At 37.1% G+C, this 13,136-nt stretch overlaps 1 protein-coding gene across 4 annotated transcripts in view; it reads right to left on the reverse strand.

Moving 5' to 3' along the window:
* Position 1: 1 nt before the first annotated feature.
* The window catches only part of sh3bp1 (SH3-domain binding protein 1), a 28,989-nt gene continuing 15,854 nt past the window's right edge, over positions 2 to 13,136 (reverse strand). For all 4 annotated transcript variants that reach the window (XM_017705495.2, XM_017705494.2, XM_017705497.2 and 1 more), the window contains 8 exons: positions 9,341 to 9,452; positions 8,943 to 9,024; positions 8,764 to 8,844; positions 7,698 to 7,811; positions 7,206 to 7,303; positions 2,807 to 2,912; positions 2,052 to 2,359; positions 2 to 1,783 (listed from right to left, as the gene is read on the reverse strand). In XM_017705495.2, coding sequence (XP_017560984.1) covers positions 1,467 to 1,783; positions 2,052 to 2,359; positions 2,807 to 2,912; positions 7,206 to 7,303; positions 7,698 to 7,811; positions 8,764 to 8,844; positions 8,943 to 9,024; positions 9,341 to 9,452 — 1,218 coding nt within the window. In that variant the 3' untranslated portion in view covers positions 2 to 1,466. The remainder of the gene's footprint in view (positions 1,784 to 2,051; positions 2,360 to 2,806; positions 2,913 to 7,205; positions 7,304 to 7,697; positions 7,812 to 8,763; positions 8,845 to 8,942; positions 9,025 to 9,340; positions 9,453 to 13,136) is intronic.

Raw genomic sequence — 13,136 nt, forward strand, 5'->3', positions numbered from 1 at the left:
GTATGAAAATATTGTTTACATGTATGATTATGATGATATGAATTACTGCTACAACTGTATCAGAGCTAAAAATCCCCAAATTAGTGAAGCATTTTAGCTGCACACATTAATACTGTTAACATACATATGCACCTTCAAATAGAAGTGAAAATGCAGATCTATAGAGTCATGCCTCGCAAAGCTGGAAGAAGTATAATAGTCTAAATAATAAAGTTGTTACATACCACTTCAAATGCAAAAACATTATGTACAAGAAATAAAGAATTGTGTTTTACAAATCATAGATGCCAGTTTGTCAGTTTTAAAAGGTTAATATCTTTTAATATACTTCATCAAAAGACCAGGTATGACATGAGCTGGCATTTATGGGCTGGACTCACTCTATTAACATCATCCATCTGCAGACCAGCCCCTCATTATGCCTCTGGACAAGAAAGTCTTTCATACTTCCCCTCTGTCCCTCCCTTTAAGGAGCCTCCATCAGCCTCTGTCTCTAAGGGCATTCCATTTGACAAATAGGTTAAGGAAAGTATATTATACTGGTAGCCCTGCAAACCTTTGGTTTTACTCAAACTGAATTAACTGCTTTTTTAAAATTTATCACAATCCTATAGCAATGAGCTATCCCCAGCTCAAAGTACAACATATACAAAAGATTTTAGCTAACATACAGCCATATGTGAGCATTATTTTTTTTGTCTGTGCCCATGAATTGCCAAAGATTTCAGTAACCTGCAACCAGCTGAAGCTAAAGTAAAGCTATCTAACTAACTTTAAGGAACTTACATTAACAAATGTTAGTTCAGCTTACCCTGATGACAGAGTGCTTAGCCCATTGCTAAGTGCAGTGCAAAATGCTAGGGTGCCAAAATGTTTTAACTTCATGTTTACAAGTGTTGGGTGTCTGTTCTGTTTTAAAACAAAGCCCCACACTTCCATTAGGAAGTTATGTATGTTGCAAATACACAGTTTGGGCGTGTTGAGGGGTAGTCACTGAAAAATGTAATTAAATTTGGGTGCCAGAGGGCCAGCAGCAGTTCAAGACCTGCAGTTTCAAGACATGCTGTGGTTTGTACCACCCCTCAGAGTTATGGTCATGGTTAGGGTTGCTTGGACTACCTGTTCACAGCTGAAGTTAATAGCTAGCGAGCTAAAAGCCATGGTGTCCAACGTAATTGTTAATCATTAAGAATTTGCCTTTTAATTCATAATGAAAAATAATACCCTAAATGTAAAGTTAAAGTTCAAATGTGTCAAACTATCTTAAGTATAAGCTGACTTACCAGCTACAAAAAAAATATACTAGTTAGCTATTGAAATTGTATACTAACACAGGCACATAAATAACACAGTGTTACTTTAACACAACATGTTTGTAGTTAAGTCTACAGTCACATTATGTTGTTGAAACTGCATGTCTAAATCTGCTTCTGGCTCTGCAGATCTGCAGATGGATGCATCTGGACTTACTGGACTGAGGATGAGAGCTGCTTGGGCAGCTGCTGAGGTGGTAATGGTGGCGGAATTTTAGGTCTTTTGCCAGGGGCCTTACGCTGTGGCCCTGCTTCAGGCAGTGAAGCTGAAGGGGCAGGTGGAGCTTGTGTTTTAGCCACAGGCTGTGTATGTGCTTCAGGAACTGTGGGAAGGGCTGATGCTATGCTTCTCGGCACTGGCGTTGGAGGAATTCCAACCTGGCTCAAGGGAGAAATGGGGGCTTTGGATTTGCCAGAGGTTATAGTCATAGATTCTCTGTATGACCTGGGCTGAATGAAAGACCTCCTTGCTGTAAAACAAAGAAAAAGAGTAATTTGTGATAGGAAAACAAGCTAAATGTACAAGCCATCAAGACTTACTGCAGAGTTTCTGTGTCATTCCTGTTTTAACACATCCAATTTATAAGTAATAAAAAGTAAATAAGTAAATAAATTAGTTATTTAACGATTTTTTTCCTGAGTTGAAGTTGGTGTGCTAAAACAGAGAAAACACTAAAATGTGCAGGATATGGGTAATACATGACCAGGATTGGGAGCAAGTATTAATGGAAGTCATACGTTTAAATGGAGTTGTGATTTTCAGTGTGGGCTCAGGTGAACCATGAGCCTGCCCTGAGCTGCCCTCTCCAGGACTAGAAGCCTTCAGTTGAGTTCGAGCCTGAGTCTGGATCTGAGGCTGGGCTTGGGTCTGAGGACTGGTCTGGACTTGGTGTTGAATATGACAGGGTACTGGATTTGGACTTGGGCCCTGAGCAGATGACTGACTGACTGGAGCAGGAATATTACTCTCCCATACTGTTGCACCACGATTGAGTGGGCCAGTTTTAACCATTATTGCTGGCCCAAAGTCGTTAGATGACGTTGTGCTATGGGATAGAAAAGAACAACATGCTCATAGCTTTAAAAGTTAAAACATTTTTCTTATCCATAAAAAAATTATTTACACAACATTGTTACTGCTCTTAAATCCTAATGTTTGACTACTTTAAATGTTATGTCTTTGAATGCCTATGTGAATTATAGGCCTTGCCGAAATCATGGCATCACAAGCAGTTTTATTCATCAGTTCACTTAGTTATGTAGGTTACTCTGATTCTGTAAGCTGCATAACTCCATCAAGGCAAAAAATGTTTTAAGTTAATTAAGCAATAAATATGTTTGTACAATGACTCTTTCCATGTTTTGTCATAATTTCTTTATACAATATTTGTTTGACAATCATGTCATGATGTACACGTACAGAAACACAGCCTTACTGTAAAATCAATTATAAGTGAGGTCTTGCTAAGAGAAAATCCATATTGAATGATTACCTGTCAGTTTTTGAAACAGAGGCAGGTGGAAAGACACTGTCAGACAGGCTCCTCTGAGATAAAGATGGAGATAGCTCTGGCAGTTCTGGAATGTCAAAATCAATTTCTGCAAAACAGTAAAACTGAATTGAGACAGAGATGTAGAACAGCTGATGCATTTCTCATCTCAGTCTGCAACAGTTAGTTTTCTCTAGATGTTAATTCACTTTTCAATTTCCACCAGCTGCCAAGTAAAAAGAATTCAACTGACAAATACAAAAAAAAGAAAAATTGATTAAAAAGAAACAGCAACATTTGACTTGCAACCATGTGATCAGATTCAAAAGAAAGGTAGGACATTAGCTGACCAAATTTTCAACCTGTTGTTTCCCTTAAGTCAACTTGTCAACAAGCAATTGTGAACTGAAAAGTAACAGTAAAATTTTTTTGGCAGAAGTAACTGCTATTATTAAAACTTATATTTGAAAAAAATTATGCAAAAAAAAAGAAAGCCTTTCTTTACTTTCTTTTGCTAACTGTTGTATACAAGCACTAAACTCAATGTTGTGTGTTATTGCTAATGACATCATGGCTGTGATGATCTACAGCAATCACCAAATCACAGCTGTAATTTTATTTGCGATAACCAGCTCCCTCTTATGTACTATGAGACCTCTGAGGTTGTGCATCTTAATGAAGTAATATAATATAATAATAATGTCCAAAAATGCACTCTGGGTATAAGCCATTTTCAATTATAAGGAAAAATGAAAAGCATTTTAAAAATGGGCCATCATCACCCCCTGCTATAAACAAAGCTAGTCCAATGCTGATGAGGTCAGTAAAAAATTCAAATATGAATGCTACATACATACTACGAGCAAGCTAGTAATTCTAATACTCCTGCTCATAATTGATGTCACCAAGTGGTAAGATACTATATACACATATGTATATAGACATTACATACACAACAAAAACGAAGAAACAGTTTTGTTCTGACAGTGACAGTATATACACTCGAGGAAATAAAATCACTCTATGAAAGGTTTCGACTTTTTCAACATATTCAGACAATAAATGTATCTCCATTTTTGTTGATTTTTAGTTTTCTGCATCATATGAACACAGTGATTTTCCTTTATATTTGGTGAAAATTTCATGATGAATGCACCAGCACAGCAATGCTCTAAAATTGCTTGGAATAAAAAGTAACATTGACTTACAGTAAAAGTAAAGTAAAAGTAAAACAATTTTGCCCTCTCCTTTAAAGTTACCATTTTGGAGATACTTGATTTTTCTTTGGACAGGAGCAATATATATTACTACTGCAAATATGTCAAATTGAGATCAGGTGCACCCAATCAGGTGTCAATAATTCAAACACATTTATTGCATGTGTTAGTGGAAACTGGTCTTACTTAAACCTCAGATATCTGATCTACTTTGTTCTTTTTTATTTAGAGTGTACTGTCCACACTAACATGTCCAGGCCTGGTTGCCCAGCAAATTAAACCCAAGAACAGAACAAAAGATGCTAAAGAAGTCTCCATGAAACCCAAAGTTTCAACACCGTATTTGCATGTAACTCTGTTGATGTGAACGTGCATGCACCATAAGAAAAAGACTGCACAAATTTGACCATCACAGGAAGCGCGCCAGGTGGAAGCATTTGCTGTCTAAAATGAACATCAGGCCAACACTAAAGGTTGCTAATGAATGAGTAGGCAAGGCCAGGACTTCTGGAACAATGTGCTATAGAAAGCTGAGTAAAAGATGTTTTGGCTACAGTACCAGAAACCATGTTTGGCGAAATGAGACTTCATCTGATCAAAAGACCCTCATAAAAACTGTAAAGCATGATGATGGAAATGTTATGGTATGGGCTGCTTTGCTGCCCTAGGGCCTTGACAACCTGCACTGAATCAAGTATGAATTACACTTCATACCAGAAAGTACTTGAGGACAATGTGTCCAACTGTCAAAAAGCAGATGCTGAAGAATTGTACCTTTCAACAGGAATATGATCCCAAATATACAGGTAAACCAGTAAAGAATGGCACAAAAGGAAGAAAGACAGTTATGAGATGGCCAAGTTAAAGCCCAGATCTGATTTCCATTGAAATGCTGAGGACTCCAGATGGTTTGTACATGCAAGAAACTCCTTAAACATTGCAGTTTAAAGAATTCTGAATGGAGGAGTGGGCAAAAAATTATCTCAGTAGATAACAAAACTAGTAGGCGGTTATAAGTATCATTTTCGTGAAGTTGTTTCTGACAAAGATAACAGTTACTGAAGTTAGAGGTGTGCTTACATTTTCTTACAAAAAAGGCAGTTTTTTAAATAAATGATTACAAATTCTAATTTACTATCTACACATACAGTTTAACTTAGGATCCATCCAAAGTCCACAGAAAATAAAAAAGTTCATGGGATGTACCTGACAAAAATAATATTTAAAAAATGTATAACTGAGCAGTGAAAATCATTAAAATTAGGACAAATGTGAACATTGACAAATTAATTATTGATTTTATTTTACTGTGTTTGGTTAACTGATTCCAAAACTCTCCTCAAGAATGCCCAGTATTATTTGTTGCTACTGTTCAACACCTAGTTTAGCTAATCCGTAATAAAAAAAATTTTGCACAGTATTATTTGGCAGCCTTCCACTTCCAAAATCACTTGACTACCTTACCTAACAAAGCTCACAGTCAGAATATTTTAATAAGGTTGACAGTTTAATGTGTCGATGATACTACTTAAATATACACTGCTCAAAAAAATAAAGGGAACACTCAAATAACACATCCTAGATCTGAATGAATGAAATATTCTCATTGAATACTTTGTTCTGTACAAAGTTGAATGTGTTGACAACAAAATCACACAAAAGTCATCAATGGAAATTTGGTAACCAATGGAGGCCTGGATTTGGAGTCACACACAAAATTAAAGTGGAAAAACACACTACAGGCTGATCCAACTTTGATGTAATGTCCTTAAAACAAGTCAAAATGAGGCTCAGTATTGTGTGTGGCCTCCATGTGCCTGTATGGCCTCCCTACAACGCCTGGGCATGCTCCTGATGAGGTGGCGGATGGTCTCCTGAGGGATCTCCTCCCAGACCTGGACTAAAGCATCTGCCAACTCCTGGACAGTCTGTGGTGCAACGTGGCGTTGGTGGATGGAGCGAGACATGATGTCCCAGATGTGCTCAATCGGATTCAGGTCTGGGGAACGGGCGGGTCAGTCCATAGCTTCAATGCCTTCATCTTGCAGGAACTGCTGACAGACTCCAGCCACATGAGGTCTAGCATTGTCCTGCAATAGGAGAAACCCAGGGCCAACCGCACCAGCATATGATCTCACAAGGGGTCTGAGGATCTCATCTCGATACCTAATGGCAGTCAGGCTCTTTTCATTGTGCGGCCCTCCAATGAAATGTCACCCTACACCATTACTGACCCACTGCCAAACTGGTCATGCTGAAGGATGTTGCAGGCAGCAGATTGCTCTCCACGGCGCCTCCAGACTCTGTCACGTCTGTCACATGTGCTCAGTGTGAACCTGCTTTCATCTGTGAAGAGCACAAGGTGCCAGTGGTGAATTTGCCAATCCTGGTGTTCTCTAGCAAATGGCAAGCATCCTGCACGGTGTTGGGCTGTGAGCACAACCTCCATCTATGGACGTCCGGCCCTCATACCATCCTCATGGAGTCGGTTCTAACCGTTTGTGCAGACACATGCACATTTGTGGCCTGCTGGAGGTCATTTTGCAGGGCTCTGGCAGTGCTCCTCCTGTTCCTCCTTGCACAAAGGTGGAGGTAGCAGTCCTGCTGCTGGGTTGTTGCCCTCCTACGGCCTCCTCCACGTCTTCTGGTAGCGCCTCCAGCCTCTGGACACTACGCTGACAGACACAGCAAACCTTCTTGCCATAGCTCGCATTGATGTGCCATCCTGGATGAGTCCGTCTCATGCTACCACGAGTGTGTAAGCACCACCAACATTCAAAAGTGACCAAAACATCAGCCAGAAAGCATAGGTACCGAGAAGTGGTCTGTCTTGCTAATTGCCAATAATTTCCACCTGTTGTCTATTCCATTTGCACAACAGCATGTGAAATTGATTGTCAATCAGTGTTGCTTCCTAAGTGGACAGTTTGATTTCACAGAAGTTTGATTTACTTCGAGTTATATTGTGTTGTTTAAGTGTTCCCTTTATTTTTTTATATTTACAATATATACTCAAAATAGGCATATTAGTACCTTAATGACTTTCATTAATTTTATTCAAATATCATGGTGACATTCAATTCAACATATGCAAAACCAATTCATTACTTTTTTTCCATACACACATACTGCATAGACTCAGACTACAACTACAAACTACAAAATGATGACACATTCTGCATTACCTTCAGGGAACAGGATGTTGGCATATTGTATAAGTGGTTCTATAACTGTCACAACTTGGACTGAGGAGGCAGAAGCCATGTCCAGCAGGGAGGTTTCTCTGAGAAAGAGAAATGATTCATGACATCAAGCACCTCTTGATTCAAATTCCCACTTACACTAACCAGCCTACTTGTAATAAGTTGTTTTTTTTGTTTGCTTACTATTATTATTGTTAGAATTATTTTGGCTAACCTTATAAATGCTGTTACTTCTGGGGAGTAAATTAAGTATAAAAACTCCATGGATCATAACTCAACTGATATGCCAAAAAAGTATCTTAAGCTTAATTAGTAATGTAATTAATTTAATTGTAATGTAGTTTACAAAAGAATACGAGTTAAATAAAACAACTGAATTTTGATGTTAAACCTGTGTGAGCACCTATTTTAAAACAGCTTGGTGTACAGACCTGTATGTGTATGTGTGCGTGTGTGTGTGTGTGTTACACTCACCCCTCAGTACGAGGCCACAGTAGATTAGGTCCGAGCACTATGGCAATATTACTTGGAGTCATCCTGTTCACGGCTTGCTGTTCTGACAAACATGCCAGAAACTGTATAAGGTATCTAAAGCAGTAAGGGAGAGGTTTGACAAATTTACCATTTTTTTCTTTATTCCAAATGTTATCAACAAACATAAGTTTGCTTCTCTAATGTTATAATGGCAATCAAAGGTTAATGCAGCCACCATTTTGCTATCGTGCAAAACATACAGCATACTTTTTTTCTATTTTTCAGTATGCAAAAAATACTCAGTAATACAGAGTTGGAATGTCCCAGAATACTAGTATATAGAATGTAAGTATCAGTTCATGCTCAGTCCATGTTACATTTTGGAAAAATGACAGTATTCAGAATACAGTTACTCTTTATCCAACTTGTTACCTTTAGCTTGTTCTCATCTCACAAATTATTTCCATGACTCAAGAAACCCATGCTTTCCATTGCAATTTAAGACAAAGAATACAGTTATATGACTGACAAAAAATATTTGGCTTCCTAGCAGTAACATTTGTTATTTGGCTTTTTTCTGCCTTAGACCAAAGGAATTAGCCAGCTAATGAAAATAAATTAATAAATCAACAGCAGACTTTGCAGTTTTCCATACTGCTTAGTGTCACTCAAAGATTCCTCCCATCTAGAGACTACTGGGACTGTAAGAGACAACTAGGCATGTGTACAACAGATGCAGCCCTGAATTATACACACACACACACACACACACACACACACACACACACACACACACACACACACACACACACATACATACATACATACATACATACATACATACATACATACATATATATATATATATATATATATAATGGTTTTTAATAATAATAATAATAATAATAATAATAATAATAATAATAATAGTAAAACATGTTAAAACATAAAACAAGTGTGTGACAGTTTTTTGATGAGATGTAAGCTTACAAGGGGAAAAAAAACGTGTGAATTTAATGTTTGGCCAAACTGTCTCTAAAAAAATTTTCATTTGAGCAATACATACCGGAGGTTGTTGTAGTTTTCTGGAGGGAGTTTTTTCAATACTTCTCGCAACTGCTCCAGTTTGCTGTCTAATTCTTTCTCTCTTAGAAGTCAGAGTTAGTGACACAGAATTATCAACATATTGCACTCTTAAGAATTACATGCACTGTTCAAATTAATTCTCATTAGAAAGGCCCTTACCCTGCTGCTCTGAACCAATCATTATACAGTTCAAATGTCATGAGAGGTTCTGGTAGTTCTCTCAGGTAAGACTTCAGCGCACCTACAAAGGCATTCACAAACAGTTGACAGAAAACAAAAAAAAAAAAGGTGAAGCTTATTTTTCAAAATGCCTTAACATTTTTGCTTTGACCAAAACAAAGTTATTTAAAAGAATATTTTCATAATCAATTATAATCAGTTCTAAATTTCAAAACTGTTCATTTTTTAAATTGATATGAACATCTGCAGAATGATGTATTTATGTTTCTGTATTACTAACAACTTTGCAGGTATTTTAATAAAATAAAATAAAATTCCTATTTCAAAAGAAGGCAAGCTGTGTATATTTGTGTGATACAGTTTATTTAATACTGGACCTGCTACTGCATGAGGGTCAGTGTCGAACTCAGAGTGGTCCACTGTGCCCGAGTCCAAGCTGCTCTTCAGCTTCTTCACCACCGAGGCAGCTGCTGCCAGCCTGAACAAACCCTGGAGTGAGCCGTGCAGTGTTAATAACAGGTTATGAAATGTAAAAAGAAGATACTTTGAGGGTTTGGGTACTGAGCTATGCATGTGCGGGTGAGTGCAAGCATGCATATCTTGTGGTCAGTCAGCCAGCGCTTGTGTGGTTAAAAATATAAAAGAGTGGACCGGAAACATCACAAATGAGTCCTGCTAGTTTTGTTTCAGTATTGTATCATATAACTGTTCTTATTTGAGACTATCTATATGATGTTGATCTGTACATATAAAAAGACTAAATTATGGACCTGGAGTTGAATACCTCTAATTCAAAGCTAATGATGATAAGTTCAATTGACTTAAATGGACATTTTTTTAAATCACTTGTTTAAATGAATCAAATGTCCAATTCAACACATTAATTTTTGTGGCTGGGATAGGGGGAGTTGCTGTGAAGCAGACCAACTCAATATATCAAATTCTCAAAACATAACAGGTACATTACAGGTACAACATACAGTACTCTGCATAAGTCAATCTCCACATTAACTCTCCCATCCTCCCAGTCTTAAAACCAACTAGTTATAAGCTGTGCCCTCACAAAAAAAAGTGTTCCAAAAGGTGCCCCTGACATCCCCTGAACCACACAAAAAAACAGGACCTATGTGGAAAAAATATACGGACATATAATGCATGTCATGACAAACACATTGTAATCCATACTGAAATACATTCCAAACACTAAAATGTAGATCAAAAATAAACTGCCATACTAAGTACAATAATAAGAACAGTAATAAAGTACAATAGAAAACACTTGCACAATGTACAACATTTGGTTATACCCATAATTTTTGTTAAAACTACATATAATTAAAAAAAAAAAAAAACACACAAAAAATACAATGAACACATTTTAAAAATATATATTTGATATATATACATTTGGAAAATGCATTCAAAAAGTGTTTAAAATATTTTAACAAGTATATTTTTGGGCTTTTAAATACATTTGGGATTTAAACTGTATTTTAAAAATATATTTAACAAGTACATTTTTGTCTATTTTCATACATTGCAAAAATATATTAGGTAAATACATTTCCGATGCATAGTACTTAAAGCATCACATGGTAAAATATATCTGTAGATTTCTTTGAAAGTCTGAGAGCAAATCCAAAAAGAATGGAAGTAAAGTAATAGTTGCAATAAAGTAACCCTTGAACAAATAATTTTATGACCCAACACCTCAGTGTAAATAAAATCAAAAAGCCTGACTGCCTTCAAAAGGCTGCAGTGTTCTTTTGGATGGGCTCTTTTGAGTTTTCAGTTAATTTCCAGTTGAATATGGCAGAAACAAGGAGGTTCAGCGCAATAATATTTTTTTCCCTCGGGTTCAATGAAGCTTCAGTTCTAAGTCTCAGAATCTCTCTAGCAGAAAGCCCCTAGCATGTACAAAGCACACATACAAGGAAGCTACAGTAGATTTCAGGTAAAAATAAAGTAATTCTCCTTTGCCGTAAAATAAAGCTCTGCAGATTGTTCAAACAATTTTAACAATAAATGATCTTAACACTGGAATTAATATAGCCTATAACTGCTAGTTCACCTAGCAAAGAGCAAACAAAAAAGCAAAGAGAAAGATTTTAAATGAAATGATCAGACAGCTGGTTTCCTGATACATTTAATCTGCAAAAAGAAACGGTCAAAGACTAGCTTCCAGCTCCAACTTCTTGTTTGAATTTTCCCATTCCACCAGTTGCAGCAGTTACATTCTGGTGCCTCAGGCAGCATTTCAGGTAGAACAGGAAAATTCGAACCTGAAACCTGGAGAACATAGTAGAACAAGTAGAACATTGAGAGACATTTTACAACAAACTGTTCTAATTTTGTTGTAAAGTTTCCAGCTGGTGTTGCAAGAAAAGCAGCTACAGCTGAGCTAAAGCTTAGCAAAGCAAGTCTGTGTTTTTGTTTGTACTATATTTTTGGCCTACACTATGACATTAGCAAGTACGGAGTCAGCTAAGATGATAAAATGGACTCAAATTTTGTGGTTCCCAAGGTGGTTTGCTTTTTTTTGAAAGGACAAAATGACTCTTATTAACGTTTGGATTGCAACCCCTGCACTAGCTTTTAATGTACTGTGTACAGCACAGACTGTCTGGGCGCTGCACTTCCGCTCTTTCCCCCTTTTGTGTTCCATCAACCTTACGCTGTTAATTAAAATTTTGAAAACTGATTTTTAACATTTGTGAATTGATTCAGAATCACCCACATCTGCATCGCAATTCATCTAAGATTCACAATTTGGAGAAATACCTCTTCTGTTTATGACCACTTTTCCACTATTGAGCCAAATGGTTCTCAGGACTGGTTATAATTTTTTTTCCATCTGTTGGACCGCTAAATCAGAACAAGGAAATATCCAAGAAAGCTACACAAACAAGTGGCTAACTGTGAACAGGCTGATACCCATGCACACACCACCCACCACCAAACAGTTTTATTTGTCTGTCACTACAACTCCAGTCTCTCAGTCAGAGACAGTTTATGAGGAGCTGTTATGTCTAAAAGCTGTTATGTCTGCAAAACACCAGAGGGTGCCTGTGAGTGAGTCCTTAATGAATAGGGGTGAATAGAGCTAAATGGCTAAAAAAGAAAAGTTAAAATAGTTTCTAATCATTTCTCTTAATTTTAGGAGAAGGTTGTATTTCACCAAAAAAGCAAAGAAAACTTACCTGTATACTGTCTTTTTCTACAGCAAATGGGTTTGGGCAGCAGGACAGCAGCATTGTTACTGATTTTCACCAGTGACATCATGAACATACATAAACTGTGTAAATGTACAAAAGTGCTCAAAAACTGCAATGTTAAAATGTTTTCTGCTGTTCTGTATTCAAGAAATTAATGTATTCCTTTATCTTAAAAATGTTTAAGTATTTACAAACTATGATTTTGCAGAGTGGTAATTCTCCTCCCTATTTTTCAGGATTTCAGGTCAAAGTACCATAGAACAATTCTATTTTTTATGTTTCTGTCACTTTAACACCAATCATTCAAATTTGTGCTCTCAGAAAGAGGTCTTTATCCTCTAAACAGTTTATTTTTATATTTTAATATAGAGCAGGTTCGAATTCAGCTTTCTGTCACTCCACCATCAATCAGTTGACATTGCTCTCACTGCTGTAAGTTTTTACAATCTATTCTAGTGATGGCAGAGCACCAGTTAGTCGAATTGAACCTGCACTGGGGTGTCTGTATCTCTATAGCTATGCTATGTTAACTGGGAGAGAAGAGCCGGCTAGCATTAGCTTAGCTTGCAGGCATCAGTTCCAGGCACCAGAGAACAGGTTTAATTTTAGCTTTCTTTCCCTTGAACATCAGCCACTCGACTTTGTCTCTTCAGAGCTGTGTCATTATCATCTAATCTTGTGTCAGTAAAATTTTTGTTTACTGTTCTGTACTGAACAGAGATGGCAGCATGCTAGCTATGCTAACACTTACCAGTTACCCTCTCCTGATTATATAAATTGGTGTTAAATTGAAGCTTTGATGTTTAATAAAGATAAAACAAATCAGCAAAAAGATACATTGTTATGTTATCGGACCAAACGGTTCTGTGGCCCTGACTGCAGTTAGCTAACTGTGCCGAACAAATCAGGCTGAGCCTGGTTTTTAACCATTCCATGTTTAGCCCTGCAGTGGAAAAGA

This window comes from Pygocentrus nattereri, chromosome 13 (genome assembly GCF_015220715.1).
Source record: "Pygocentrus nattereri isolate fPygNat1 chromosome 13, fPygNat1.pri, whole genome shotgun sequence".
Classification (NCBI taxonomy): domain Eukaryota; kingdom Metazoa; phylum Chordata; class Actinopteri; order Characiformes; family Serrasalmidae; genus Pygocentrus; species Pygocentrus nattereri.